Raw genomic sequence first — 27,741 nt, forward strand, 5'->3', positions numbered from 1 at the left:
AAATCAACCACTTGGTGCTCTGATGCAGGATAAGAACTTTCACAGCCAGACCACGAGTAGTCCTTACCAACATCTAAGTGCATATTGGTGATGATTCTGAAAATTAACATTTTTTTAAGAAGGAAAAAATACACTCAAACCCAATGAGAAGTTAAAACAAAGCAGAAAACCAGAGCTGAAATTTGATAGCAATTAAAAATCTTAAATATCAGGTATAATAAGCTATATTTTTAAAAAAAGTAAAAGCTACGTGAGCCTCAACTTGTCTCTGCACTTTCACATTTTTACCTTCAAATGCCATGGTCTCTTGGTCCCATTTCTTGAGCTCCTGCTGCTCTCGCTGTATGTCAGTTAACACCAAGCCAGTTTTAGCCCCAGAATACATGTGTGCAGCCTATACAATGGAAAAGGGAGCATCCAACATTAATGAGACAATGTGGCAACAGGCTCTATGGGTGAACACAGTTATGTCTGAGGATCAGCAATTACCAAACCAAAAACGCTACCTTATATTCTCATTATCAACCATAGGATCCACAAAATAGAAGAAATAAAACTGAATTTCATGGAAAATTAACAGTACTGTTAAGTTTAAGAGCAAACAGACACACAAACCAATAATTTACTAAAGGGAAGGCTGAAAAAAGTGAAAGTTTTAGTCATTCAGTCGTGTCCAACTCTTGGTAACCCCATGGACTGTAGCCTGCCTGGTTCCTCTGTCCATGGAATTCTCCAGGCAAGAATACTGGAGTGGGTAGCCATTCCCTTCTCCAGGGAATCTTCCCCACTCGGGGATCAAACGCGGATCTCCCACACTGCAGGCAGATTCTTTACCATCTGAGCCAAAGGGTAGGCTAAGCATCTGTATCTCTGACTTTTCAGCATATAAACTGCATACATGAAGACTCTCAGGTCACCTGATCAGAAACCTCTATCAAGCTCTGAGCCCTTCAGTAGAGATCAACACTGATAAAACACTCCGTTTAAATCACAAAGTCAAGCAAACCTATCAATTTCAAACCTGAAATTGTGGCTATATTTCAGGATAATGACAAGATATGACCAAATCCAAACTTTTTACTAAAACCCACCCTGTATCAAAATAAACCGCCCCGCAATCAATGTATATAAATTATATCCTAATATCTTTAAGCAATGTGCTAGGGACTTCCCTGGAAGTCCAGTGATTTTCAATCCTTGGTTGGGGAACTGAATAAAGATCCTGCATGCCATGTGACATGGTCAAAAAAAAAGCAATGTGCTAAATCTGATTACTATTAAATTGTCCATGGACTAAGCAGATACATAAAAATGTCACAAGGTCCAGCTGAAACACTGACCTCACTCTGCTCCCCACACTCTGGGTTAAGGACTGACTGGTCCACCCTACCAGGACCACATGGACTACAGAGGAGACTTACCTGAAAAGTCTGTGTTGGAGGTAACGTGCACATCACAGGCTCTGTCATTCTCTTTCTTAACCAACTCACTGGTCTAACACTTCTTTTTAATCTTTTTGGAATAACATTTCTGTACTAGTAGTGGTGCTCTTTATAACACAATTACTTAGAGTTCATGTGGATTTTGTTAATTCAGCCTTCATCACAGATTTACAATAATACAAAACACTTAATTCCCAGGCGATATGATTTCTAAAAGTCGTTTTATATTTCAAATGCCTCTCTTTAAGCTCTGGATACAGAAACCTACAGTCCAATTTATAATAGTAAATGGCTTAAACTAAATGCTTACTTTGTCCAAGGCCCTGGGCTAAGAATTTTACTTACACTACCTCATTTAATTCTCAAAAGAACCTGAAGTATGTACTACTATCATCTACATTTTAAAGATGAAGAAGCTGAGACTTAGAGATATTATGTATCTTGCTCAAATCTCACAGATAGTACACATAAGAAGTAGAATTCCATGTGTGATCTGTTTGACACAAAGTTAGTGCTCCTAACTCCACTCTGTAAACTACATTCTCAGTTTGTTCATAAGCAATAGGAAGTTTTGTTTAAACTATTAAAATGAGATTTGTGGAACTGAAAGGATATAAAGGCAGGTGCTATTTAGGCAATCTGCTACTTGCAAGTTCCCCTGGGCTGGGTTAGGTAGTCTTGCCTTCAGAGAGAAGAAAAGAGCTCTAGAGGTTCTGTGAGCTAGATTTCTCCTCCGGCTTGGATCTCTGAGACCTGTACAGAGCTAGAAAATGAGTTACTCTAAACGAAGACATGGCTCCTCAAAGTTCTTACCTTCTTTCCCAGAGGCTGACTCCTTCGAGGTGGAGACAGATCAGAATCAGAAGATTTGGCCCTCTGCTTTCTCCTTGGTGGAGAGAGGTCAGAATCAGAGCTCCGATGCCTAGGTCTATTCCGCGGAGGCGACAGATCAGAATCGGAATCCTGGGGCCCTGAACTCTGTTTGTGCCGTGGAGGAGAAAGATCTGAATCAGAAGTTTTCCTACTGTCACCTGGGTAGGAAGAAGAGTCCAATGTGTGACTCTGATGTTTCCTGGGTGGAGAGCTTGTGTGATGTTTCCTATGGGTGGGGGAAGAGCCTAGAAATTGAAGAGTAAAGATTTAATCCCCTTGGCAGAATCTAAAAAAGAATGCACCAGGCTATGTTCAACATTCATTGAGTCCTCCTGTGAGGAACTATCACAAACCTAAACATCAGTACAAATGACAAGGGAGAAGAGCAAAGTCAGAGACACCTTTTAAAACCAACGGGTGGGGTTCTATCCCCAAGTTACCTGTTACGGTGACTAGCACAAGACATCTCAACATCCTCATCTGTGCCATATTTATCCACACACACAGTGGCCAAAACAAACTGCACTCAGGTCTCAGTGGCATTGTTAGTCGCTCAGTCGTATCCGACTCTTTGCGTCCCCATGGACTGTAGCCCTCCAGGCTCCTCCTTCATGGAATTTTCCAGGCAAGAATACTGGAGTGGGTTGCCATTCCCTTCTCCAAGGGATCGTCCTGTTCCAGGGATTGAACCCAGGTATCCTGCATTGCAGGCAGATTCTTTTACTATCTGAGCCACCCAGGAAGCCCTATTAAGTTAAGATGACCTAGAACATATTCTGGGTTTCCCTGGTGGCTCAGATAGTAAAGAATCTGCCCGAATGCAGGAGACCCAGGTTTGATCCCTGGGTCAGGAAGGTCCCCTGGAGGAGGAAATGGCAACTCACTCCAGTATTCTTCTGGAGAATTCATGGACAGAGGAGCTGGTTGGCTACAGTCAGAAAGAGTCAAATACAACTGAGTGACTAACACACACACACAGAATATATTCCGATGTCTTTTGACTAAAACACAACAATGCATTTGAATTAAAAATTAAAGCAGTACCTAGGGACAAAAGATGGAGCAAACAAATTTCATCACACAGGTGAGCTGTAGACATAGGCATTACAAATCACCTCCCCCAAAGGCAATTTGCAATATATATCAACAGTCCTATAAGCAAAGAACTCCCCTGAGCCAGTAAATCAATTTCTACTTTGTTTCCTAGGAAACATATCTAGAAGCACTTCAATTTCCACCAAGTCTATCTAGAAATAGATAAGGAAATAATCCAGAAAAGAGCAACAGTTTATGTATAAGGATGTTCATTACAGAATTACAGAGGGAAAGGTTTACAAATAACCTAAAATATGCAACATTAGGGGAATGGTTAATGGAACACCAACAAAAATTATATTAACAAAGAGATATTTTATGACATGGGAAAGATAATGCTAAGCAAAAAAACCAGGCAAGATTACACAGGCAATATTTACTTACTGCCTAGACAAGTCTCAACTACATCAAAAATGACTATAGAAAAAGACTAAAAGAACATTGGCTACAAAAGAGAGACTGCCTCTGACTGGACAGAATTTTGTGGGATCTTTCTCTACATTTCTATACATTCCTAAGTTTCTGCAACAAACATGTAGTATTTTCATGAGGTGGGGAAAATAAACAAAATATATATAAAAACTTCCACCCTACTACTGTTGATTTTTAACTCTCCTCAGCCCAACCTCGCATCATTTTCCTCCAGTTTTTAAAACCCCAAACCCCATTCTCATTTCTAAAGACCACAAATACCTAGCAAAGCAACTAAAAGATCCAAAAGAAAGCACCCTGGGAACAAGTCCCTCTCATGGACAAACACTCACCTTTAGAATCATGCTGCTTACTTCCAACATGTGATGTTGCTTGCTTTTTTCGTGAAGGAGAGAGGTCTGAGTCATACTCATATTTGCTGTTCTTTGGGAGTGATGGATGAGAAGGTCCTGGCCCCTTTCGATGTAGAGAAGTTTTGCTAGAGCTTTCTGGGGTTTCACTGCTTTTGGTTCTGGGCAGTGAGTGAGGAATGTTAGAAGCCAAGTCAGTGGAATTACGATGGGCCCTCCTGAGCTGTGATCTATCCACAGAGTCAAGAGTCCTTCTAGGTTGAGCTGTGTCAGGGGAGCAATCACGGGCCCTTCTTGCAGGAGAGAGATCTGAGGAACTGTGGTAGGCTCTCCTAGGAGGAGATGAATCTGGGGTGTCATGACGGGCCCTTCTAGGAGGAGATGGATCTGGGGTATCATGACGAACCTTTCTAGGAGGAGATGAATCCGGGGTGTCATGACGAACCTTCCTAGCAGATGAATCCGGGGTGTCATGACGGGCCTTCCTAGGAGGAGATGAGTCCGGGGTGTCATGACGGGCCTTCCTAGGAGGAGATGAATCCGGGGTGTCATGATGGGACTTTCTAGGAGGAGATGAATCCGGGGTGTCATGACGAACCTTCCTAGGAGGAGATGGATCCGGGGTGTCATGACGAACCCTTCTAGGAGGAGATGGATCCGGGGTGTCACGACAAACCCTTCTAGGAGGAGATGGATCCGGGGTGTCATGACGAACCTTCCTAGGAGGAGACGAATCTGGGGTGTCATGACAGAACTGTCTATGTGAGGGTATATCTTCACTGTGGCCTAAACACAAATAGCAAAGAATCAGATTCGCACGAATGTTCTGTCATCCCTATAACCAAAGTTTCAAAAGACACCCCAGCAGGACACATCTCAAAACTACTAAGAAAGCCCAAAAGGTATGCACAACTACTTCAGGGCAGTAAAGTAGCACTCATGAATATCCTAAGAAAAACCACTCAAATTTGCCTACAAGTCATAAATCTACAAGGCACTTTAAATTTATTTTTCATGTTGTGTCTTGTCTGTGTGGATCACAATAAACTGTGGAAAATTCTGAAAGAGATGGGAATACCAGACCATCTGACCTGTCTCTTGAGAAACCTGTATGCAGGTCAGGAAGCAACAGTTAGAACTGGACATGGAACAACAGATTGGTTCCAAATAGGAAAAGGAGTACGTCAAGGCTGTATATTGTCACCCTGCTTATTTAACTTATATGCAGAGTACATCATGAGGAACGCTGGGCTGGAAGAAACACAAGCTGGAATCAAGACTGCCGGGAGAAATATCAATAACCTCAGATATGAGGATGACACCACCCTTATGGCAGAAAGTGAAGAAGAACTAAAGAGTCTCTTGATGAAGGTGAAAGAGGAGAGTGAAAAAGTTGGCTTAAAGCTCAACGTTCAGAAAACTAAGATCATGGCATCTGGTCCCATCACTTCACAGGAAATAGATGGGGGAACAGTGGAAACAGTGTCAGACTTTATTTTTTGGGGCTCCAAAATCACTGCTGATGGTGATTGCAGCCATGAAATTAAGACGCTTACTCCTTGGAAGGAAGGTTATGGCCAACCTAGATAGCATATTTAAAAGCAGAGACATTACTTTGCCAACAAAAGTACGTCTAGTCAAGGCTATGGTTTTTCCAGTGGTCATGTATGGATGTGAGAGTTGGACGGTGAAGAAAGCTGAGCGCCAAAGAATTGATGCTTTTGAACTGTGGTGTTGGAGAAGACTCTTGAGAGTTCCTTGGACTGCAAGCAGATCCAATCAATCCATCCTAAAAGAGATCAATCCTGGGTGTTCATTGGAAGGTCTGATGTTGAAGCTGAAACTCCAATACTTTGGGCACCTCATGCGAAGGGTTGACTCATTGGAAAAGACCCTAATGCTGGATAGGATTGGGGGTGGGAGGAGAAGGGGATGACAGAGGATGAGATGGTTGGATGGCATCACCGACTCGATGGACATCGGTTTGGGTAGACTCCGGGAGTTGGTGATGGACAGAGAGGCCTGGCGTGCTGCAATTCATGGGGTCGCAGAGAGTCGGACACGACTGAGCGACTGAACCTTTGAACCTTGTTGGTAAGCAGGGCAGGTATCCTTGCTTTACAGACATGAAAACAGAGACCCTAAGAAGCTAAGTGGTTTCCTACCTAGGGGTCACTGCTACTAAGATGAAGAGACAGGCTAGAACCCCAACCTTTTAATCCCAATCCAATGCCCTTCCCCAAACCTTATCTGTATGGAATTCTCCATGAGAAGCTCCCACTGATATCTAACTTAGGCAATTCAGTTTGCACCCACTCTTCTCTCAAAGGCAAACTGACTAAATCTGTGCCACATCAAAATGAAATCCTGTGAGCTATTTAATTCATGCCATTGTGGTCCTTATTAGAAGCAGCAAGAGCACCAGAAAGAAGGATCAGCACTTTACTGATCAACTGCTGCGTGCCCATGTCTATATAGATTATTTCATTTAATTCTCACAACAAGCCTACGAGATAAATATTGCTCTCCTCATATTATAGACAAAAGAAGCTGATACTTAGAAAGACTAAGTAATTTGCCAAAATCATACTGTTTATAAGTGGTGAAATTAATATCCAAACCCAGATCTGACTCAAGAGTCCACAAGCAATCTTTAAAAAGGCAAGTTTGAGACTTTCTATATTCAAAGACATAACAGAATGAAATGTTTATAGTAAATCCAGAGAGTGACAAAATCCAGTTTCTCTTCTCCTTCTATCTCTTATCACTGAGCTCCCTAAGCAAATATAAACAACTAAAAGTTGGGTGGGATCCAGTGAATATTTGTTAATGGGTGAATTAAACAAGTCACCTCCTTTGCTTTGGAGAATAGGCTCCTCTGACCAGAATCCACCCCTCAGAGAAAACTAATGATATCTGTAGGGTGTATGCATGTGAGTTAAGTTGCTTCAGTCGTGTCCGACTCTTTGCAACCCTATGGACTTTAGCCCGCCAGGCTCCTCTGTCCACGGGATTCTCCAGGCAAGAATACTGGAGTGGGTTGCCATGCCCTCCTCCAGGGAATCTTCCTGACTCAGGAATCAAACCTGCATCTCTTCTGTCTCCTGCATGGCAGGAGGGTTCTTTACCACTTGCATCACCTGGGAAGTACCTGACAGTAAATCTAATCCACATGGTTGATAAGTCCCATGATATTTATAAAAAGTGGGAGGTATAACCCTCCAAGACTTCAGACTATACTACAAAGCTATAATAATCAAAACAGCATGGTCCTGGCACAAAGAGGAATATAGATCAATGAGACAGAATAGAGAGCCAGAAATAAACCCATATACCTATGGTCCATTAATCTATGACAAAGGAGGCAAGAATATATAATGGAAAAAAGACAGTCTCTTCAATAGGTGGTGCTGAGAAAACTGGACAGCCACATGTAGAATAATGAAATTAAAACATTCCTTCACACCATATACAAAAATAAACTCAAATGGTTCAAAAACCTAAATGCAAGCCCTAAAACCACAAAACTCCTAGTAAAGAATAAATATAGGTGGAACATTCTTTGACATAAATCATAATAATATTTTCTTGGCTCAGCTTCCTTAGGCAAAAGAAATAAAAGCACAAATAAACAGATGGGACCTAATTACACTAAAAGCTTTTGCACAGCAAAGGAAACTATCAACAAAACAAAAGACAAGCTATGGAATGGGAGGAAATATCTGCAAATGAAGCAACCAACAAAAAATAAAACCCAACCCAATCAAAAAATGGGCAGAAGACCTAAATAGACATAATTCCAAAGAAGACATACATATAGCTAACAGGTACATGAAAAGATGCTCAACATTGCTAATTATTAAAGAAATACAAATCAAAACCACAATGAGGCATCACCTCACAGCTGTTAGAATGGTTATCATCAAAAAGTCTACCAAGGGAATTTGCTGGTGGTCCAATGGTTAGGACTCTGCATTTCCACTGCAAGGGGGCATGGGGCCGATCCCTGGTCAGGGAACTAAGATTCTGCAAGTCATGCAATGTGACCAGAAAAAAAGAATACAACATATATATTTTTTTTAATTCTACTAATAACAAATGTTGAAGAGGATATGGAAAAAAGGGAACCCGAATGTAAACTGGTATAGTCACTATGGAAAACAGTATGGAGGTTCCTTGAAAAATCAGAACAGACACACACACACACACACACACACACACACACACACACACACACACACACACACACACACACACACACACACACACACACACACACACACACACACACACACACACACACACACACACGAATATTATTCAGCCATGAAAAAGAATGAGATATTGCCATTTGTAGCAACACGGATGGACCTAGAGAATATCATACTAAGTGAAGTCAGACAGAAAGATAAATATTATATGACAGAATTTACATGCAGAAACTAAAAAATAACACAAATGAATCTGTATACAGAACAGAAACACACTCACAGACATAGAAAACAAACTTATGATTACCAAAGGGGAAGGGGGAAGGAGTAATTTAGGAATATGGGATTAACTGATACAAACCACTATACATAAAATAGATAAGCCATGAAGAATTACTATACAGGCCAGGGAACTATATTCAATATCCTATAATAACTTAAATGAAAAATTATCTAAATATACATATATATACACACATAACTGACTTTGCCATATACCTAGAACTAACACAATATTGTAAATCAATGATACTTCAATTTTAGAAAAAAAAAAAAAAAGGAGATAAAAGGCTTCCTCTATTAATGAGAAATTCAGATTTATCTGTTACTGGAACTCACTCCCCAGAAGCTTCCATTTAGCACTGGAACGAAAGGCTTCCATCTGCTTTACCTCTTCTGGCCGCTCATCCACAAACTCAGCCACCTGTGGAAGTGAGAACAACATTTTAAGGAAATCCACAGGATCCAGCCAAGTAGCAGTGCTATCCGAAGAACCTGAAGCTATGACTATTCCACTCCTAACAACACATGGCGTACAAAGACTCAAAACAGCCATGAAGAAACAGGCAGTGGTCCTCAGTTACATGTGTTCCATAAACATGAATGTCCCTGGATGGTTTAATTATAGATCTTTCTCTGACTCATCAATTTCCCTCCAGATGTTCATTTCTTTTATTACAAACCTTTTTATTAACCTGCCTGGTATAACAACTGCCACTTAAAGCTAAAAGCTAAACTCCTTTTAGCTGTTTACCACTCCATTCAGAGTTAAAAACACAGGCAGGGTTCCTGTCATACTTAACATTCATTAAGGAATTTGGACTCCTTATGAAAGCTTTACTGTAGATCACAATGATAGTTTTTCTAGATCCCACCAAAAGAAGTCATTAAAATGTACAAAGACTTATAGAATATTTAAGGGATAAGACCATATTTCATATCACCCAAATTCCCAAATAAATCTGGAATCTTCCTTACAGTATCCTTGATAAATGATCACTCACGTCGTCCCTCCTGACAGAGAACCAATTCACTGACAGGGAACTCATGTTACAAGGCAGTCTGCTGCATTTTGCGGCTAGGAAGTTCTTAGTTGTATTGGACCCACATCTACCTTCCTGTAACTTCTTCCCATCCACCCAAGTTCTGACCTCTGATGCAAATGATCCTCTTTCCACATGACAGACCTGCAACTATGAGCAAAGCACTGTTTTGCGCTTTACTTATATTATCTCACGCTTCACAAAAGCTCTGCCAAGAAAGGCTCCACATTACTAAGAGCAAATCATGGCTCAGAGATGTAACTATTTCCTTTCCACCTTGTTTCTCAGCAATTCTAAGCAAGAGTCCCATGGCCATACCAATGCTAACTTATTTACCTATGCTTTTGACCACCTGGCTCTTCCTTATCCTTCAAAACTTAATTCAGATATTTCCATCCTTCAAGGAATCTCCCATCTTCATGGGCTAAAAACTGTGCTCTCTCCTTTGGGTTCTAAGAGCACTTGGCACATATGTGAGGGGCTTCCCCACTGGCGTAGCTGGTAAAGAATCCACTTGCAATGCAAGTGATGCAGGAGACACAGTGCAATCCCTGAGTCAGGAAGATCCCTGGAGAAGGAAATGGAAACCCACTCCAGTATTCTTGCCTGGGAAATCCAGGGACAGAGGAGCCTGACAGGCTACAATCCATGAGGTCGCAAAAGTCAGACACAACTTAGCAACTAAACAACAATAACATATGTGAACTATATCTCCGACATTCGTTATATTGCTGAAATTGATAAATGAATTTTATCAAATGAATTTATGAATTTATGAAATGAATTTTATCAAATAAATGAATTTATTTGAAATTCAGTCTCCCATTCTAAGGGTATGACCTCTAAAGTATAAACACTATATTCTATTAATCTACATCTCTGCTGTACCTAGGCAAGAGTATACAATTTTAAAGCTTAGTTGAATCAGTAAATAAAAGGAGCAAATAACATTTTCTTTCATTAAAACCAAACAGTGTTTTTAAGGTAAGTTCCAACAAATTGAACCATGGCTAATTCTAATCACGACTCTTTATCACGGACACTGAGGAATCCTGTCTCTCTGTAATCAGTTCCCACTTCTGGGCAGATGGAGCCCTCCATATACAAAGATTGTATATAGGCATCATCAAAGAAAACTATTTTAAAATAGCTCCTGAAAAATGTCACCTCTTCTCCGACCTTAACTTTCCTCCTTACTATCTACCCTGCATTGGGAGTCGAGATTTAGAGGCTTGCATTTCAAAGTCCTCAGAGGCTCAAAAAGATACACACCACAGGCAAATCTCCATCGTCTTCCTCTTCCTCCTTTTCTGCTTTAGTGGTTGAGATAGATGTCCAGCTCACGTCATCATCCACAATTCGCATTCTAAAGGTGAAAAATAAAAGACCAAAAAAAGAAGAATCATTCTTGGATAACAGCCTACAAACATTCATCTCTGGTTTTAGGCTAAAGTTCAAAATCCTATAAGATCCTATGGTCCTGGAGAAGGAAATGGCAACCCACTCCAGTATTCTTGCCTGGAAAAGTCCATGGACAGAGGAGCCTGGTGGGCTGCAGTCCATGGGGTTACATGACTGAGCATGTGTGCATGAGGGTGGAGGGAGATGGGTTGGTAGCAATAAACTGGTAGAACTAAAAAAAAAAAAAAAAAAAGATCCTATGGTCCATTCTTTGCCAATATGGCCAATTTCTCTCTTTTTTTTTTTTTTTAATTTTTTATTTTTCTTTTTTTTTTTATAAATTTATTTATTTTAGTTGGGGGCTAATTACTTTACAATATTGTAATAGTTTTTGCCAAACATTGACATGAATCAGCCATGGGTTTACATGTGTTCCCCTTCCTGGACCCCCCACCCACCTCCCTCCCCATCCCATCCCTCTGGGTCATCCTATTGCCCCGGCCCTGAGCCCTTGTCTCATGCATCGAACATGGAATGGTGTTCTGTTTCACATATGATAATATACATGTTTCAATGCTATTCTCCCAGAACGTCCCACCCTCACCATCTCCCTCAGAGTCCATAAAATTGTTCTATGCATCTGTGTCTCTTATTCTGTCTCGCATATAGGGTTATCATTGCCATCTTTCAAATTCCATATATATGCATTGGTATACTGTATTGTTGTTTTTCTTTCTGGCTTACTTCACTCTGTATAATGGGCTCCAGTTTCATCCATCTCAGTAGAACCGATTCAAATGTATTTTTTTAATGGCTGAGTAATATTCCATTGTGTATATGTACCACAGCTTCCTTATCCATTCGTCTGCTGATGGACATCTAGGTTGCTTCCATGTCCTGGCTATTGTAAACAGTGCTGTGATGAACATTGGGGTACACGCGTCTCTTTCAATTCTGGTTTCCTCGGTGTATATGCCCAGCAGTGGGATTGCTGGGTCATATGGCAGTTCTATTCCCAGTTTTTTAAGGAATCTCCACACTGTTCTCCATAGTGGCTGTACCAGTTTGCATTCCCACCAACAGTGTAAGAGGGTTCCCTTTTCTCCACACCCTCTCCAGCATTTATTGCTTGTAGACTTTTGGATAGCAGCCATTCTGACTGGTGTGAAATGATACCTCATTGTGGTTTTGATTTGCATTTCTCTGATAATGAGTTATGTTGAGCATCTTTTCATGTGTTTGTTAGCCATCTGTATTTCTTCTTTGGAGAAATGTCTGTTTAGTTCTTTGGCCCATTTTTTGATTGGGTCGTTTATTTTTCTGGAATTCAGCTGCAGAAGTTGCTTGTATATTTTTGAGATTAATTGTTTGTCTGTTGCTTCATTTGCTATTATTTTCTCCCATTCTGAAGGCTGTCTTTTCACCTTGCTTATAGTTTCCTTTGTTGTGCAAAAGCTTTTAATTTTAATTAGGTCCCATTTGTTTATTTTTGCTTTTATTTCCAATATTCTGGGAGGTGGGTCATGGAGGATCCTGCTGTGATTTATGTCGGAGAGTGTTTTGCCTATGTTTTCCTCTAGGAGTTTTATAGTTTCTGGTCTTACGTTTAGATCTTTAATCCATTTTGAGTTTATTTTTGTGTATGGTGTTAGGAAGTGTTCTAGTTTCATTCTTTTACAAGTGGTTGACCAGTTTTCCCAGCACCACTTGTTAAAGAGATTGTCTTTTCTCTATTGTATATTCTTGCCTCCTTTGTCGAAGATAAGGTGTCCGTATGTGCGTGGGTTTATCTCTGGTTTTAGATATCTCTGGTTTATCTCTGTTATCTCTGATAACAGCCTACAAACATTCATCTCTGGTTTTAGGCTAAAGTTCAAAATCCTGTAAGATCCTATGGTCCTGGAGAAGGAAATGGCAACCCACTCCAGTATTCTTGCCTGGAAAAGTCCATGGACAGAGGAGCCTGGTGGGCTGCAGTCCATGGGGTTACATGACTGAGCATGTGTGCATGAGGGTGGAGGGAGATGGGTTGGTAGCAATAAACTGGTAGAACTAAAAAAAAAAAAAAAAGATCCTATGGTCCATTCTTTGCCAATATGGCCAATTTCATCTTGCACCACTGTCTCCTCAATCACTACTCACTAGTCATCTTCTGATGCCTAGAATTAGCCAAATTCCTGTCCATATCAGTTTCACATATTTATTTCCTTCCCTCTGCCTGACCTACTCTTCTTAATTCTTTACTGAGAAACTCTTAGCCATTCTTAAAATCCTAGCATATATATAAATTCCTTGAGCAGACCGTACAAAACTATTCCCCTTACCTCTCCTAACTAAGAATCCCTGTTACACATTCTTGGAGTACGTTCATTTATCACAAAGGAAATAAATCAACTAGTTGCATAATTAGTTGTTTAAAGACTGTATCCCCATTAAACTATAAGCTCCATCAGAGTAGGGACAGTGATATCTCATTCACAGTGATATCCTCACTGTGATAGATGATGTACTCAATAAATGTTACATGGATCAACTATGGATGAGTCCAAAGAATAAAAACGACTGTCTTGATGTAAAGCGTTATTATTAACAGTTATTATTTGAAAAGCCAGATTAGTAATCACAGCTCAATTCAGTCGCTCAGTTGTGTCCGACTCTTCGCGACCCCATGAATCGCAGCACACCAGGCCTCCCTGTCCATCACCAACTCCTGGAGTACACCCAAACTCACGTCCATCGCATCGGTGATGCCATCCAGCCATCTCACCCTCTGTCATCCCCTTCTCCTCCTGCCCACAATCCTTCCCAGCATCAGGGTCTTTTCCAATGAGTCAATTCTTCGCATGAGGTGGCCAAAGTATTGGAGTTTCAGCTTCAACATCAGTCCTTCCAATGAACACCCAGGACTGATCTCCTTTAGGATGGACTGGTTGGATCTCCTTGCAGTTAAGGGACTCTCAAGAGTCTTCTTCAACACCACAGCTCAAAAGCATCAATTCTTCAGCACTCAGCTTTCTTCACCGTCCAACTCTCACATCCATACATGACTACTGGAAAAACCATAGCCTTGACTAGGCGGACCTTTGTTGGCAAAGTAATGTCTCTGCTTTTTAATATGCTGTCTAGGTTGGTCATAAGCTTCCTTTCAAGGAGTAAGCATCTTTTAATTTCATGGCTGCAATTACCATCTGCTGTGATTTTGGAGCCCAAAAAAATAAAGTCTGACACTGTTTCCACTGTTTCCCCATCTATTTGCCATGAAGTGATGGGACCGGATGCCATGATCTTAGTTTTCTGAATGTTGAGCTTTAAGCCAACTTTTTCACTCTCCTCTTTCACTTTCATCAAGAGGATTTTTAGTTTCTCCTCACTTTCTGCCATAAGGGTGGTGTCATCTGCATATATGAGGTTATTGATTTTTCTCCCGGCAATCTTGATTCCAGCTTGTGCTTCTTCCAGCCCAGCGTTCCTCATGATGTACTCTGCATATAAGTTAAATAAGCAGGGTGACAATATAAAGCCTTGATGTACTCCTTTTCCTATTTGGAACCAGTCTGTTGTTCCACATCCAGTTCTAACTATTGCTTCCTGACCTGCATACAGGTTTCTCAAAAGACAGATCAGGTGGTCTGGTATTCCCATCTCTTTCAGAATTTTCCACAGTTTATTGTGATCCCCACAGTCAAAGGCTTTGGCATAGTTAATAAAGCAGAAATAGATGTTTTTCTGGAACTCTCTTGCTTTTTACAACCATTTAATATAAGTGATCTAATTCAATATTATTCTGACTTTAAACATGAAAAAACTGAGGCTTAGAGAGATGAAATACCTTGTCCAAGGCCACACAACTCAAAGTGGCACAGCTAGGACTGAAAGACTGATCAATGTTACTTCAAAGCTCAAGACAATTTCACTACATGGCACTGCCTCCAGGAAATCCACACAAGTCAGAGGGGTCAGAAGACAGCAAGAATAACGCAACAACCAAAGAATTAACTAACTAAATTGGTTAGTTATTTGGAACTATTTGTCTTTACAGGATATATTAGTTTCTTAGAGCTGCCTAACAAAGGACCACAAACTGAGGGGCTTAAAACAACAGAAATGTATTCCCTCACAGTTCCGGAGACTTCAAGTCTGAAATCAAGGTGTGTGCAAGGTAATGTCCACCAGGAAAGGCTCCAGGGGAAGATCTTTCCTTGACTCTTCCAACTTCTGGTAGCCTCTGTCGGCTGCATAAATCCAGTCCAGGCTCAGCCTCCATCTTCACCTGGTAAGTTTTCCCTCTAAGCCTGTTTCTGTATCCAAATTGGTCTTTTCTTAAAAGGACACCGGTTTATACTGGACATCTTAACTAATTGTATCTGCAAAGACTACTTCTAAACAGTGTCACATTCTAAGGTTCTGGTTCGGAGGGGAGGGGCACTACTCAACACAGTACACTAGGCCACATAAGTTTTCTCGTTTGAAAAGTGGGGATAGCAAAAATACCTACTTCTTAATACTGTTATGACTCTTAAATAAAGTCATGTCTAAAGTACTTACAACAGTACCTGGCACATGACAAGAGCAGTATAAACGTTAATTGTTAGTGTTGGTAGTAGTTAAGAGTAACAGGAAGTGAGCATAGATCAGGACCCAAGTCCTTGGCTTAGAAGAACCCGCAAGGGCAGGTTCTGGGCCGCTAATGTCCCAGCACAGAGCCTTTTAATTCGATTCACCTTTATTCTCAGCACACAATATTCACTCTCTGCGGGAGAACGGAATGCTACAAAGGCGGGAAAAAGAGTAATGAAAGTTACAATACGGCCAGAACACGCTGGAGATACTGCCCAGGGGCGCGAGCAGCGGCCTGAGCACAGGCAGGGTTGGGCGAACAGACAGGGGCGCGGGGCCGCCGGCGAGGAGCCCAGCAAGAGCCGGGCCGAGGGCGGAGCGGGAAGGGGCGGCGGGCCGCGCGGACCCCACCCTGCCAGGGCCAACTCACCCCTTGCCGCCGGCCCCGCTAGGCTTCGGCCGCTTTTTGCGACGCTTGCGGCCGGACTCAGGGCCCCCTTCGACGCCGGCATCTGCCCCAGACAAGTAACGCTTCAGGTACTCGGCCTTGGAGAGCAGCGGAGCTGCCGCCATGGCAGCGGCGGGAGACGGGTCGGGGCTGGGGACAAAACTGTTGAACGCGAAACAGAACAGCGGCGAGCTGGAGGGCGGGGCCATGGCCGGAAGTGACGGTGTGTTTGGAAGCGCTGGGCTGACAGGCGCGAGTCTTGGAGTCTTGGAGGACTGGAGAACAGGAACACACACACTTCCGGAGCCCACTCTACATCCCCTCTGACCCGGCAATTGTGTTTCTTCTCTTCGTTCTTCCATCTGCTCAAACTGTGCAGCAAGCGCTGTTGTGGTCGCGAGGCTACATCCACGACTCCAGCAAGACTTCTGCCCCCAGCAGCTTCAGAAGCACCAGAGAGTAGTAGTTAGGAACGTGGGCTCTGGAGTTGGAGTCCCATCTACGTTTGAGTTCTGGCTCGATAACTTGCTGTGAGACCTGGGGCAAGTTACTTAACAAAATGGGCATAATAATGACGTGAACTCAATGGTTAGGTGGACTAGGATAATATTACTGTGCAAAGTGCTTCTAACAACTGGCACATCATGTTTATTTTTATTAATATGTTTAGGAGAGGAATCTGCTTTAAGGGGCTTTTAAGAACCATTCAAGAGAGGAAGTCAGGATTCCAAATCCAGTATAATTACTATGAATAATATGGTAGTTTCTAACCTATGTAACTTCCCGCATTTGATACTGGTTGCCCCTAGATTTTGTGCAAACTCTTCCCAATGAAAAGAACCTGGATCTATTGATGTTTTCAGCATGGCAAAAGAGAGAAGCTAGAGAGAATAAATTCTAACACTCAAGTTTGGGAAGATTTTTCTTCTTGAGGCTTTAAGAGCTGTACTTGAATTATCTCATTTAACTCTCACATTTCTCAGATGGTTTAATTACCCTTACCTTACAGATGAGAACACTTAAGTTTGGAGAGGTTAAGTTGCCCAACTTCACATAGCTAGAACATATGACCCTTGGGATCAGAGACTAAAAAAGTGGGGTGCAAGAGGTAATCCAAATGTTTTGAAAAATAAGTTAGTTTGTATATTTTACTTATCTCACCATATGCTCAATTTTTTTGTCACTGTTTTAAGGGATATATGTTAGTCAATGAGGCATTATTATACTTCATAAATAAAATCACATATCTTGGGACACAGGTTCAAAAAATATACATGATAGAACAGGTTTGAGATTACTGCCCTGAGGCCTGAACTTTAACCCACTGGAATACTGACTGGTCACAGCATAGGCCCAGGAAGACATGAAGGCTGAGTCTCTTAGGGCCTATGAGAAGGGGGCACTGGATTGATAGGGCCTCACTAGCTGAAGGCCCCACAGGTCCATTCACAACACCGCCTTGGCATCTAGTCCACTTTAATGTATCTCAAGCTTAACTCCACAGCCTAGCGTCCTCCCCGGTGTCAGCAGGCATTGGGAAAGTCTCCCAGTTCTGCTCCAGGAATGTCACCAGTAGTCTTCTCAACCCCATCACCTCCTGCCCATTTCTGTCTTCAGTTCCACCTCTAACCATTCTACTCACTACCACACCTTAGCCTGACAAGACCAAGCTCAGGTTTTAAGCCTACCTCACAGGGCTCAAGGATCAAATGAATTCACAACCAGTGGCATGGCCAAAGAGGGGCATGTAATCCCTGGTTGGCCCTTTCTCTGCAGTTGCATCTAATAAGGCAAATACCCTGCCTTCCCTGGCACTACCCAGACCCCTTCCCTGCTTGACATTCCTCCATAACATGGTGAATCATCTGACACTGTTCTCCTTGTTAGCTTTGAAAACCCCCACCCACTCTATCAACTCTCCCCACTACACTTGAAGCTCCACGAAAGCAGAGCTTTATTTTCTTCAGTTCTGTGATGTACCTGGCACAAAGCAAGCACTCGAACATCTACTAAAGGCGTGAATGAAATGCCAGCTCCACTCCCCAAGTTACAGTTGCTCCACTGGAGAAAATTTTCTTCAGGAGGTTGAATTCTACCAGCATATCAAACAAGGACAGAGTGAATTCAGAGGCCACTGCCACCACTTTAATGAGAACTTCTTCACCTGTCCTAGACTCCCTCCCCTCAGAAGACTCTTCCTGTTGAAAGTCAGTATTTTATATACCCAACCCAACTCCCAAACTCCAGATGTAGATGTCTTCCACCTTCTCCCAACTCTGCAGAGTTCCAGCCCTGTATGAGAAAGCACTGTGTGGAAGGAGGGTAAAGACTTGAAAGGAAAAAAGTGACAATGACATGCCCGATGGTTCATTTCTGGGTTTCTTTCCACGCCAATTCAAATCCTTCAAAGTAAGGTCAAGCAACCCAAGAGGTTTGTATTTCCATCACAAACTGTTCGAAAGTGTGCCCAGATCTCCGACTTAGACCAGGTGTCCTCCCTGCATGGGTAAGGCCTGGTAGGGGGGCAACTCCAGCGTTTTCCAAAAGCAATAAATAACCCTGCGTCTGAGCAGCACTGGAGGCTGGCCAGGAACCGCCACTGCTACCGCTGGGCAGGCAGCCCTGTCTCATAGCCCTCTGTCTTCATGTCGTTGAGCCCCAGCTCCTCGTTTTGGTCAAATGTGCGCTTATAATGCTCTACCTTCATCTCGGGATCATCTTCAGGTGCATACACATTCTGCAAAGCCAAGGACAGACCATCAGTGCCTCTGCCATCCTACCATTCCCCCTCCCCCTTGCAACTTCCCAATTTCTACTTTATCAAGACCTTAATGAGTTTTTATTCTTTTTTTTTGCCAGGCAGCACCCAGGATCTTAGTTCCCCAACTAAGGACTGAATCCATGCCCCCCTGCAATGGAAGCACAGAGTGCTAACCACTGGACAACCAGGGAATTCCCTTCATTGTTTCGAAGGGCCTTCAACATCCAACAGCTAGGCTCAACTCGTGGGCAGCAATAGAGCTCACATGGGCTGGGAGTGGGACTGCAGGGAGAAAAACTTTCTATCTGCACCTCCTTACAAAGAAGGTAGCATCCTCTTAATTGTGGGGCAATCTTAGAAAAGTTTTGCCTGATCCATAGTAACTACTCAATAAATGTTAAAGTTACTATCAATCACCAGAGTATCTCCCTTGTCAGCTTAAAGTTTCCCATCTTGGCCTCTGGACGAGGCACCATTTCTCCTCGCTCTACAGCCAGATTTACCAAATGAAAACTCCATGTTGTACTGAGAGCTGGGACTCCAGCTAGACTGGATGGAGAAGGAACTTGGGAGTCTCTTGACACACAGTCATTTCCACCTCCCCGCTTCCTCCCTTATGTTCCAATTTCTGCTAAAAGTTTCCTTGATAAAAAGCAGTTCATTTAGAATTGAGTGTCTCAGTTTCTGGAGAAGTGACATGTATTTAAGGAAGGTCAGAAAAGACATCTCTATGAAATACCAGGGGAGGTATACTGTACCTGCAAGTAGCTGTTTCCTGCTGGATCATCCATAATAAAGTGAGCCTTCAAAATACCCTCGAGGATCTAAAGGAGACAGAATTCAGCATGATTATGTAAATCTTACATAGCTCCTTGCAGTAAAGAGCTGTGTCTGCCAGCCTAATTTACAAGCAACCTAATTTACACTGTAGAATCCCCCAAAGTTTTAAGAACTAGTGAAATGAAGGTACCTCTAGAGGTAGAGTGGAGAGGATCTAAAAGAAGAATCTTAGACAGTTATTTAAGAAGCATCCCTATCTCCTCTCTCACCCCAAACAGATCAACAATTGCCCTTCCTCCATCCCAACAGCAGATAGAGGATGCTGTGGAGAAGGGAGCACAGAGCACTATGGCCTGGGGGACACTGACCCAGTGGAGGGTAGAGCGGAAGGACTTAAGAACAGGAAGTAAGTGAATGTAGCCTTATTGGAAACATACACACCCCCGTCCTGTTCGGACACTCTGCTGTCGGAACACTGCCCGCCAAGCCTTCACCCTCAGGCCAGGAAGTGCAACACCCACTGCTGGGAATCTGACCAGCCCAGAGGAAACATGCAACGACTCAAGCATTGGAGTCACCTCAACAAAATGGCTCAGCTGAACCCCCTCCAATGACCCAATGTCAACAAGACTCACCCCACTCAGGTGGTTTAGTCCTCTACTTTTAAATAGACAACCAATGATCACCAGACATCTGAGCAAAGCCCCTAACACTGAAAGACAGCAATCAAATGGGGAAAAAAAAAACCCTTAGGAGGAAATGGAGCCTATGCAAGGAAATTAAACCTAAGAAAAAAAATTAATATTCTCAAAGAGAAAAAAATACTACATCCTTAATACAACAGGACGCTATTAAAAAAAAAAAAAAAAAAGCAGGCAGAAAGTATTGAAAGACCAAAAAAAGCAACTTGGAAAATCAAAATGTCAATGGAAATGAAAAACTCAAAGGGCTGGAAAATTATTCTCCAACAGTGGAGCAAACACAAAAAAACTAAAAATAGGACAACAAAAATTACAGACAACCAGACAAGTCAGTCTAACATCCAAAACATAGAGATTTCAGAAAGAGAGAACAGAGAAGAAGCAATAGAGCATTTTTTTACAAGCTCCCTAGAACTGAGACACATGACTTTCCAGATTTAAAGAACCCACCAAGTCCTTAGCAACAGTGGTTGAAAACTGACCCACACCAAAGCACATTCTGAAATTTCACATCACCGGAGACAGAAAGGTATCATAAGATAGGTCACAAACAAAAGATCGGGAAGCAGAATGCCTTCCAACCTCTCAATAGCCCAACTGAGAAACTGAAAGACATTGGCAGGAAATTGGAAGACTTTAGAAATTCTGATAAAAAATTATTTCCACCCAGAATTCTATCCCCAGTCATTCAGCTAGTACAAGAGTAGAATAAAGAAAGTTTCAGACATGCAAAGTCCCAGGAATTCTACTTCCCACGCACTTTCTCATGATGCTACTGGAAAAGATGCTCTAACAAAAAAGGGAGAAAACCAAGAAAGGAGATGGTGTGGGATATTGGAAACAGCAGAATTCCCAACATGTTAGATGTTTATATGTGGCAAGAAGGGGTATATAGCCTCCTGTTTGTTCACTGGAACCCCAGGACTGTACACACTGACCGACCAGAGTCCTCTCACCTGGTCCAACTTCTGACTAAACTCCTGCAGTTTCTCCGTCTGGCCAGGACTGGAGCTGTCACCCAGTGTGAAAGGGTTCTTGGTTACCTGCAATAAATGGCATCCAAATTGCTAGAATACTGGCTCACTGTTTGTAAGGTTTAACCATAAACCTGATTGGGTGGGGAGGGGGAGACCAGGGATGCCTGTTGGGGAGGTTTGGTGTCTATTTATTCTATACCACCTTCTGACCTAGGCAGCCACTCCTAAGACTGTGTGGATTAATCTGCCCAAGTGATAATGGGCAACATGAAACAAAAGCTATAGAAAGGTTCTTAAATATGAACTCTAGTCCTTGTTTGAAGAAGCACAAAGTAAAGTTCAATTACAAAGACAAAATACCTAACAACTGAGAATCAATTAAGTGAAATGATTCACTAAGAGAACAAACATATGGGTTAAGTCAACACATACATATACATGTATGTTCAGGAGTTTCAGGTACTAAAAGGACCCTCATTCCATCTTACAGTAAAATAAATGACTTACTCAAAACCAAAAAATATCTATATCAGCCCAGAGTCAGGCCTGAGATTTTCCACTCTGAACTTTCCATAAACTTAATGTCATAATCTAAAATAATGTTTAACTCAAATCAGCTTAAAAATAAAAGAAACCTCGGTTATCAGCTTCAAAACCCAGGACCTTTGAGGCCTTCGAGCCCATTCTCCCTCAGCCACACTGCAGAAGCTGCATGCACTATACTCAGGGGACTCACCAGTTCCCGGATGTCTTTCAGCATCCCCTCCAGTGTGGTGAACTTGCCCCCAAGGACAGCCATTCCCAGTTCAAATTCCAGCTCTGGGATTTCCACACTGCATGTCTCAGACTGCAAGGTGAGAGATCAAATTAGGCTTTAAATCAGGAGCCCCTGGAGAAAGCTAACCAGAGTCCTCCTGCCAAATTAATACCACCAGTGACAGTTTGGGGACAAAGTCAGCTGTCCCAGTTTTCTCTGAATCTCCAATTAAAGCCAGACTCACTCCTGGAACCAACTTTAAAAGGGGACATTCTGAGTCATGGCTCCAAGCTGGCAGGCATCCTGTCATTAAGAGTCCAGAAACAAGGGCCCTTACAGACACTAGAGGCAAAAGGCTGCCAAGTCATCAGAAAGCGCTTCTGGGTCACCTTCTGAATCTGCACTTCTGACCATCAGTTAACTCTACTCAGGGATCTTCAAACCCAAGGGAGTAAGGAGGTACCTCACAACCCCAGGACATGATTGGGAGAAGACAAATTTCCCTTTGACACAGAGCCATGTGTGACAGAGAGTCACATCCCCACGCAGGCTGTCACCTTGAGCAGATCTCTGGTCATATCTGAGGGATCGGTGATGTGGAAGGTGATCCTGGTGCCCAAGGGCTCCACAGCTCCTCCAGATTTCACCTGCACAGATGGTAACAGTGTCAGCAGCAGCAGCAGAGGAGACTCCATCCTCACCTAGCGCAGGGAGTCTGGGGAGGGGGAGGGGATAAAGGCTTGGACCTCCACTCAGGCCCACTAACGGCTACCAAGGACAGTGCCTTCTATACCCACAATGGCAGCAGTCATCCATACTGAAATCAGGGAGAGCTGGCCAGGAGCAGAGTGCCTAGCACCAGCAGCCTGCCAAAACGTACCCCAGATTGCCAAGAAACTTAATTCACCTTCAAAAAAATGACTTGAGGTTGAAAGGGACTTTTAGCTGCATCTAATGGGTAGATTCCCTTTACAGTTTTTCTGGTTTAAGAATTTAAAATTTATGCTTGAATACACTCAGGAAAAAGGAATTTACAACCCTCCAAGGCAGACCGCTCTATTTTCAGACAGACTCAGAAAGCTTTTTATTACTAAGCCAGAATCTGCCTCCCTGTACTTTCACCCCTCTGAGAGGTGAGTCATAAAATGGGTCTCTCTCTTCCATATAACTAACTTTGAATGTCTTCAACAAGTTATGTTATTTCTAACTTTTCTCCTCGAAGCTACTTTCTAGTTGCTTCAAGAGCTCCTCACTCTAAGCAGCTTTAGAAAGTAAGAAAGTTAGATAGGGGTTACCCTCAAGTTAAGCTTCTTCCCAAACGATGAAGCCCACCCACCTCATTGGTCCGATGGCCGCAGTTCTCGCAGTTGGTAGCCATGATGATAACCTCCTTAAAGTGAGGGATTTCTGGAAGAGGGAATTAAGGAAATCTGCTTCCAGGAGAGCAAGACCACCCTCTGGGAAAGAACAAACCCAAACCTTCCACACACAGAGATACTGGTCCCAGGACTGCAGGAAACAGATCAGAAGCCTAAATCAGACAAGCCCCCAGAAGAGGGCAAGGTCACCACCCACAGTGATCCCCGCTCATCGATGTTTGACAACATGGCTCAGACCACACACAAGAGCCTAGAGACCATGGCCTAATTCTCTCTTTGAACCCAAAAGCCAAAGTGAACAGTCTCATCAAAGGCAACATCCTCCTCATCACTCATAATAAAGCATATGCTTTCTTTGAAGGAAATACTTTCCAGACTGAATATAATGTTCATGCCTGACTCAAGTGAAGAGCAACCCAACAGCCCGATGAAAGATACGAACTAGCTTCATGTTAGTCTGGGCTGGAGCATTGCATTCTGGGCAATTTGTGTTGAACTGGAGTACCTGGAACACAACATGGGGATGTAGGGTGAGCCCTCCCAGGCGGGTGAACCCTGCTCAGGCTAAAGACATTCTGCTGGTACGCTGGTGGCCACCCATGTTGTTGGGAAGAGACACTGAACAGTCAGTCTCAGCCCACCACTCCTTCCTCCACAAAAGCCAATGTGACTCACTTCGTTTCTGATATCTTCCTCTTCTGGCTTCTCTTCTGGTGCTTCTGCCTAAAGTAGAAGAGACACAAATCAAATGTTGGCACACGGACCTCAGCCTCCCCTGGAGGTGAGAGAAAATGCTCTGGCTTGCTTGTGTCACCTGCCACCTTGTGGGTTTAACAAGCAAGTCAGAGCAAAGCCTTAGTCACAGGAAGAACAGAGCTGACGCCAAGTAATCCAGAGTGCATGGTAATTCCAGAGCATTCTTCGCTTCTTCAGTGCACTAACCTGGAGCCCTAGCATCTCCTCCTGCTGCAGAGTCCGATTATAGTGTGTGATCACCAGGGCATCATCTTTCCGGGGAGCATGTGGGTTTTCCACAAAGCTGTTCCCTGAGGGATCATCAATGACCTAACATGGGTAAGAGAGAGCAGTTACAACAAGAAATCACATACAATCCTCCATCTAACACTGAGGCACCACGGGAAAATCTCAGACAGTCTTACTGGTCGCTCCTCACCTAAGTTTAGGGCACCTGGAGTCCCTCAGTACTCACTAATGTGAAAGGAGAGGCCACTTGCTTTAGCTCTTTCAGTTTGGCAATGAATTCATCAATTCTTTCAGCCACGGCTTCTTCGTTCGCCTGACAGGAACAGAGAGTAGAAGATCAGCCCTGATGATGGACCTTATGCCCCCATCACTTCCAACAAGAAGTCACAACCCATCTTAGTGTAACTGAGGACATACTCGGGCTTCACAATAAGAAGTAGCAAATAAGGACTTCCCTGGGGGTACAGAGGATAGGAATCCACCGCCAATGCACAGGACATGGGTTCGATCTCTGGCCCAGGAAGATTCCACATGCTGTGGAGCAACTAAACCCACGCACCTAGAGCCTATGCTCGGCAACAAGAGAAATCATTGCAATGAGAAGCCTGTGCACCACAACGAAGAGGAGCTCCCACTTGCCACAATTAGAGAAAGCCCACATGCAGCAGTGAAAACCCAGTGCAGCCTAAAATTAATTAATTTTAAAAAATAAATAAATAAAAATAGCAAATAAGTTTGAAGTTTATGGTGGTGCCAGACAAGTCTCCTTTTCTCACTCATTCAGCTATTTAGTTCAGGCATTTGTGGACTAAATGCCCACAATAAATAAATTGTAAATAAACAGTACATAAACAGTAAATAAACGAGAACCCTTTCATGGGGCACTGGTTAAAAAAACCCAGAGACTTATCTGTCCACTTAAGAAGACAAATGACTAAATTTGTATTTATATTATTTCATATATATATATGTATATATAAAATGTCATAATAAATATAAGACACAATGGAGCACTCAGGAAGCACAGATAAACCCAAGGGTGTTAGGAAAGGCTCTTCAGAGGTAACGGTACAGTGTCTGTCTGAGAAGAGGCCTCAATATACAGTGGAGGAAGGGAAGCGGAAAGGACAGTGGTACAACATATGTAACAGCCAGGCAGCTATAGCATCACCATTCGCTTCCCCTCAAAGTTCTCCAACATTCAGTCAGAGACAGTTCAGCCACATGGGAAGGTGAACAAGTCTACAGAAGAAATTACTCCCTGAGCTGCTGCAATGAGAAAACCCCAGCTCACCCTTCGAGTGGGCTGATCCTGCTCCAGGCCAGAGATAGCACGGCTGATCAATCCTTCAACAGTAGTCAGAGCTGGTGAGTAAGAACAAAAGACAGGTCAGGCTTCGCTTTGCCATCAAGTGCCTGTATGACCCTGGGCAGTTCACTGAACTGTCTGGGCCTTGACTTCACCTATAAAATCAAGAGGGCAGGGAATAAAGTTCCATTCACCTCTAGTTAAGAGTGATTATTACAGACAATTCTATAATAAGTACGTCACAGTGTTACTACCACTATATACTACCTTAAGCTACTTTATCTAAGCTCTCTGCTTAGGTTAAACCAATGAAGATTACAAGGATGTGGCCAAATCCATACATAAGCCACTACACCTGGCACCAAGACTTTTGCAAGACAGTAAGATTCACGCCAGGCATGAACAGCACAAACATTCTGATCTTAAATATACCTCCTTTCTGGCTGAAGGCAGGAATTTCAAAATCCAGCTCTGGGATCCTTGTGGTGGCAGAGTCAGTCTTCACTACTTCTCTGTCCATGTCCTGGGCAGAACGAAAAACCTTCAGTTCACAGAGGTCAACAATACAGGAGCCCCCGCCCCAGCTGTTTTCTTTCCTCTCCCCACTGGGGGCAGTCCAGACTGCTCCTGTGGAATAGCACCTTGCTGTGAACCAGCTACCCAAATGGTTAGAGTACTATTCCTAACTACTGCTCATCTGATACCTTCTGATACTACTGCCTCATTTGATACCTTACAAAGCATGTTCATAAGTCTTACCGCACCTGAGCAGCTGAAGGCACCAACGCCATTTTACAAAGAAGGAAACTGAGGCTTGGACACTTAAGTGGATATATTTAAGGTCCGACCTCCTGGACCGAAGCTCCGACTCAAGTCCCCAAGCTTTCTCTAGGACACCAGGGTAACTGCCCTAGGCCCTTCTCACCTCCTGAGCCCTGACAGTCAAAGTGTAGCGCACTCCCTGGTCCTGGATCCTGCCCGCCGACTGGATCTCCGTGTTGTTCCAGCCACAGTGCTCGCAGGAAAAGGAGCTCACGATTATTTCTCTGAAGAAGGGGATCTTGGTGAGCAGGAGGCGCGTCATGCCCTGAGGAAGCAGAAAACAGTTAAGGAAAGTACCAATGAAACTCCTAACCCCCCATCTACTGAGCCCCAAGTGTGCCTCGCCTCCAGGTCCCCAGTTAGGCCAGCCTGGCAGGATCGCCGACCCCCGCTCCTCCCCGCCTCTGCCCAACTCTCCAGCTGCCCGCGGCCGCACCCCCGCCTCACATTGCGGTAGCAGTTCATGCACAGCGATTCGATCTCGGTGGGGTGCTGCTCCTCGTCCTCAGCACTGATAGGCCGGAACAAGTGCCCCGGCCCGGGATCCCGAGCCGGGGCGGGCGAGGGAGCGGCAGCTGCCCCCGGCAGCCCAGGCTCCACAGCCCCACCGGCCGACATCACCACGCGATGATCGGGCCTCAACTTCCGGCTTTTGCCTCCCTCTCTTGGCCCCACCCCTTCCTCCGGCACTTCCGCCAGCTACGCCCACACCCTCCCGCCCCGCCCCTTCTTAAAGAGGCCGCGGACTCCTCTCGGAGAAATATCCGGCCTGGTTTCCGTGTTGCCAGATTATTCGGTCCTGACTTGCAAAGCCAGCCGGGTCCAGGCTTTGCCTCCACCTCAATTCCGGCGTCACTGCCCTCCAGGGGGTCCTCTAAGACCCGGGGGAGTTTTATTGATACTTTGCAATAGCTCTGTCGCATAGGGTTCTAACTATTGGTCCACAAGTCTAACTACAAGAGCCTTGACCACAGGGGGCCTGGCCATCCATAGGTATCCCCGAGGAGGTGCATTCCGACATGGATTTGCTTGGATCCACTTTGGGCCACATGCTGCTTCAGCTCTAGATCATCCTCCCTTAGTCCCTTGATCACTCTCTCCCTATCTGTTCTTCTCACTCCCTATTTCTGTCCATGGTAA

General features: G+C 43.5%; 2 protein-coding genes across 11 annotated transcripts in view; both read right to left on the minus strand.

The window, feature by feature from the left end:
• Positions 1-16,283, minus strand: part of BUD13 (BUD13 spliceosome associated protein) — a 310,128-nt gene extending 293,845 nt beyond the window's left edge. For 5 of the 8 annotated variants that reach the window (XR_014070012.1, XM_081546416.1, XM_081546414.1 and 2 more), the window contains exons 1-6: positions 16,114-16,283; positions 10,998-11,091; positions 9,022-9,106; positions 4,175-4,978; positions 2,256-2,560; positions 289-394 (exon numbers count right to left, since the gene is read on the minus strand). Coding sequence is in view for 7 of the 8 variants with exons in the window: in XM_081546416.1 (XP_081402542.1) it covers positions 289-394; positions 2,256-2,560; positions 4,175-4,978; positions 9,022-9,106; positions 10,998-11,091; positions 16,114-16,256 (1,537 nt within the window). In the remaining variant the exon portion in view is untranslated. Of the gene's footprint in view, positions 1-288; positions 395-2,255; positions 2,561-4,164; positions 4,979-9,021; positions 9,107-10,997; positions 11,092-16,113 lie in introns of all 8 variants that reach the window. The other 3 variants (XM_081546421.1, XM_081546419.1, XM_081546420.1) reach the window with 3 other exon arrangements.
• Positions 16,284-18,250: 1,967 nt separating this feature from the next.
• Positions 18,251-27,248, minus strand: ZPR1 (ZPR1 zinc finger). 3 transcript variants are annotated; one of them, XM_081546422.1, is made up of 14 exons: positions 27,049-27,248; positions 26,705-26,866; positions 26,212-26,302; positions 25,765-25,835; positions 24,697-24,783; positions 24,429-24,551; positions 24,162-24,209; positions 23,925-23,991; positions 23,444-23,514; positions 22,665-22,754; positions 22,087-22,197; positions 21,330-21,416; positions 19,651-19,716; positions 18,251-18,868 (listed from the first exon to the last, which is right to left on the minus strand). In XM_081546422.1, the coding sequence occupies exons 1-14, from the start codon at positions 27,217-27,219 to the stop codon at positions 18,734-18,736; spliced, it is 1,380 nt and encodes a 459-aa protein (XP_081402548.1). In that variant the 5' UTR covers positions 27,220-27,248; the 3' UTR covers positions 18,251-18,733. The 3 variants fall into 3 exon arrangements, with proteins under 3 accessions (XP_081402548.1, XP_081402549.1, XP_081402550.1); XM_081546423.1 differs by having other exon boundaries at positions 24,162-24,205; positions 24,425-24,551; XM_081546424.1 differs by lacking the exon at positions 26,705-26,866.
• Between the last annotated feature and the right edge of the window lie 493 nt (positions 27,249-27,741).

The sequence above is a fragment of the Giraffa tippelskirchi genome, chromosome 11 (genome assembly GCF_054371585.1).
Source record: "Giraffa tippelskirchi isolate mGirTip1 chromosome 11, T2T-mGirTip1v1.2.pri, whole genome shotgun sequence".
Classification (NCBI taxonomy): domain Eukaryota; kingdom Metazoa; phylum Chordata; class Mammalia; order Artiodactyla; family Giraffidae; genus Giraffa; species Giraffa tippelskirchi.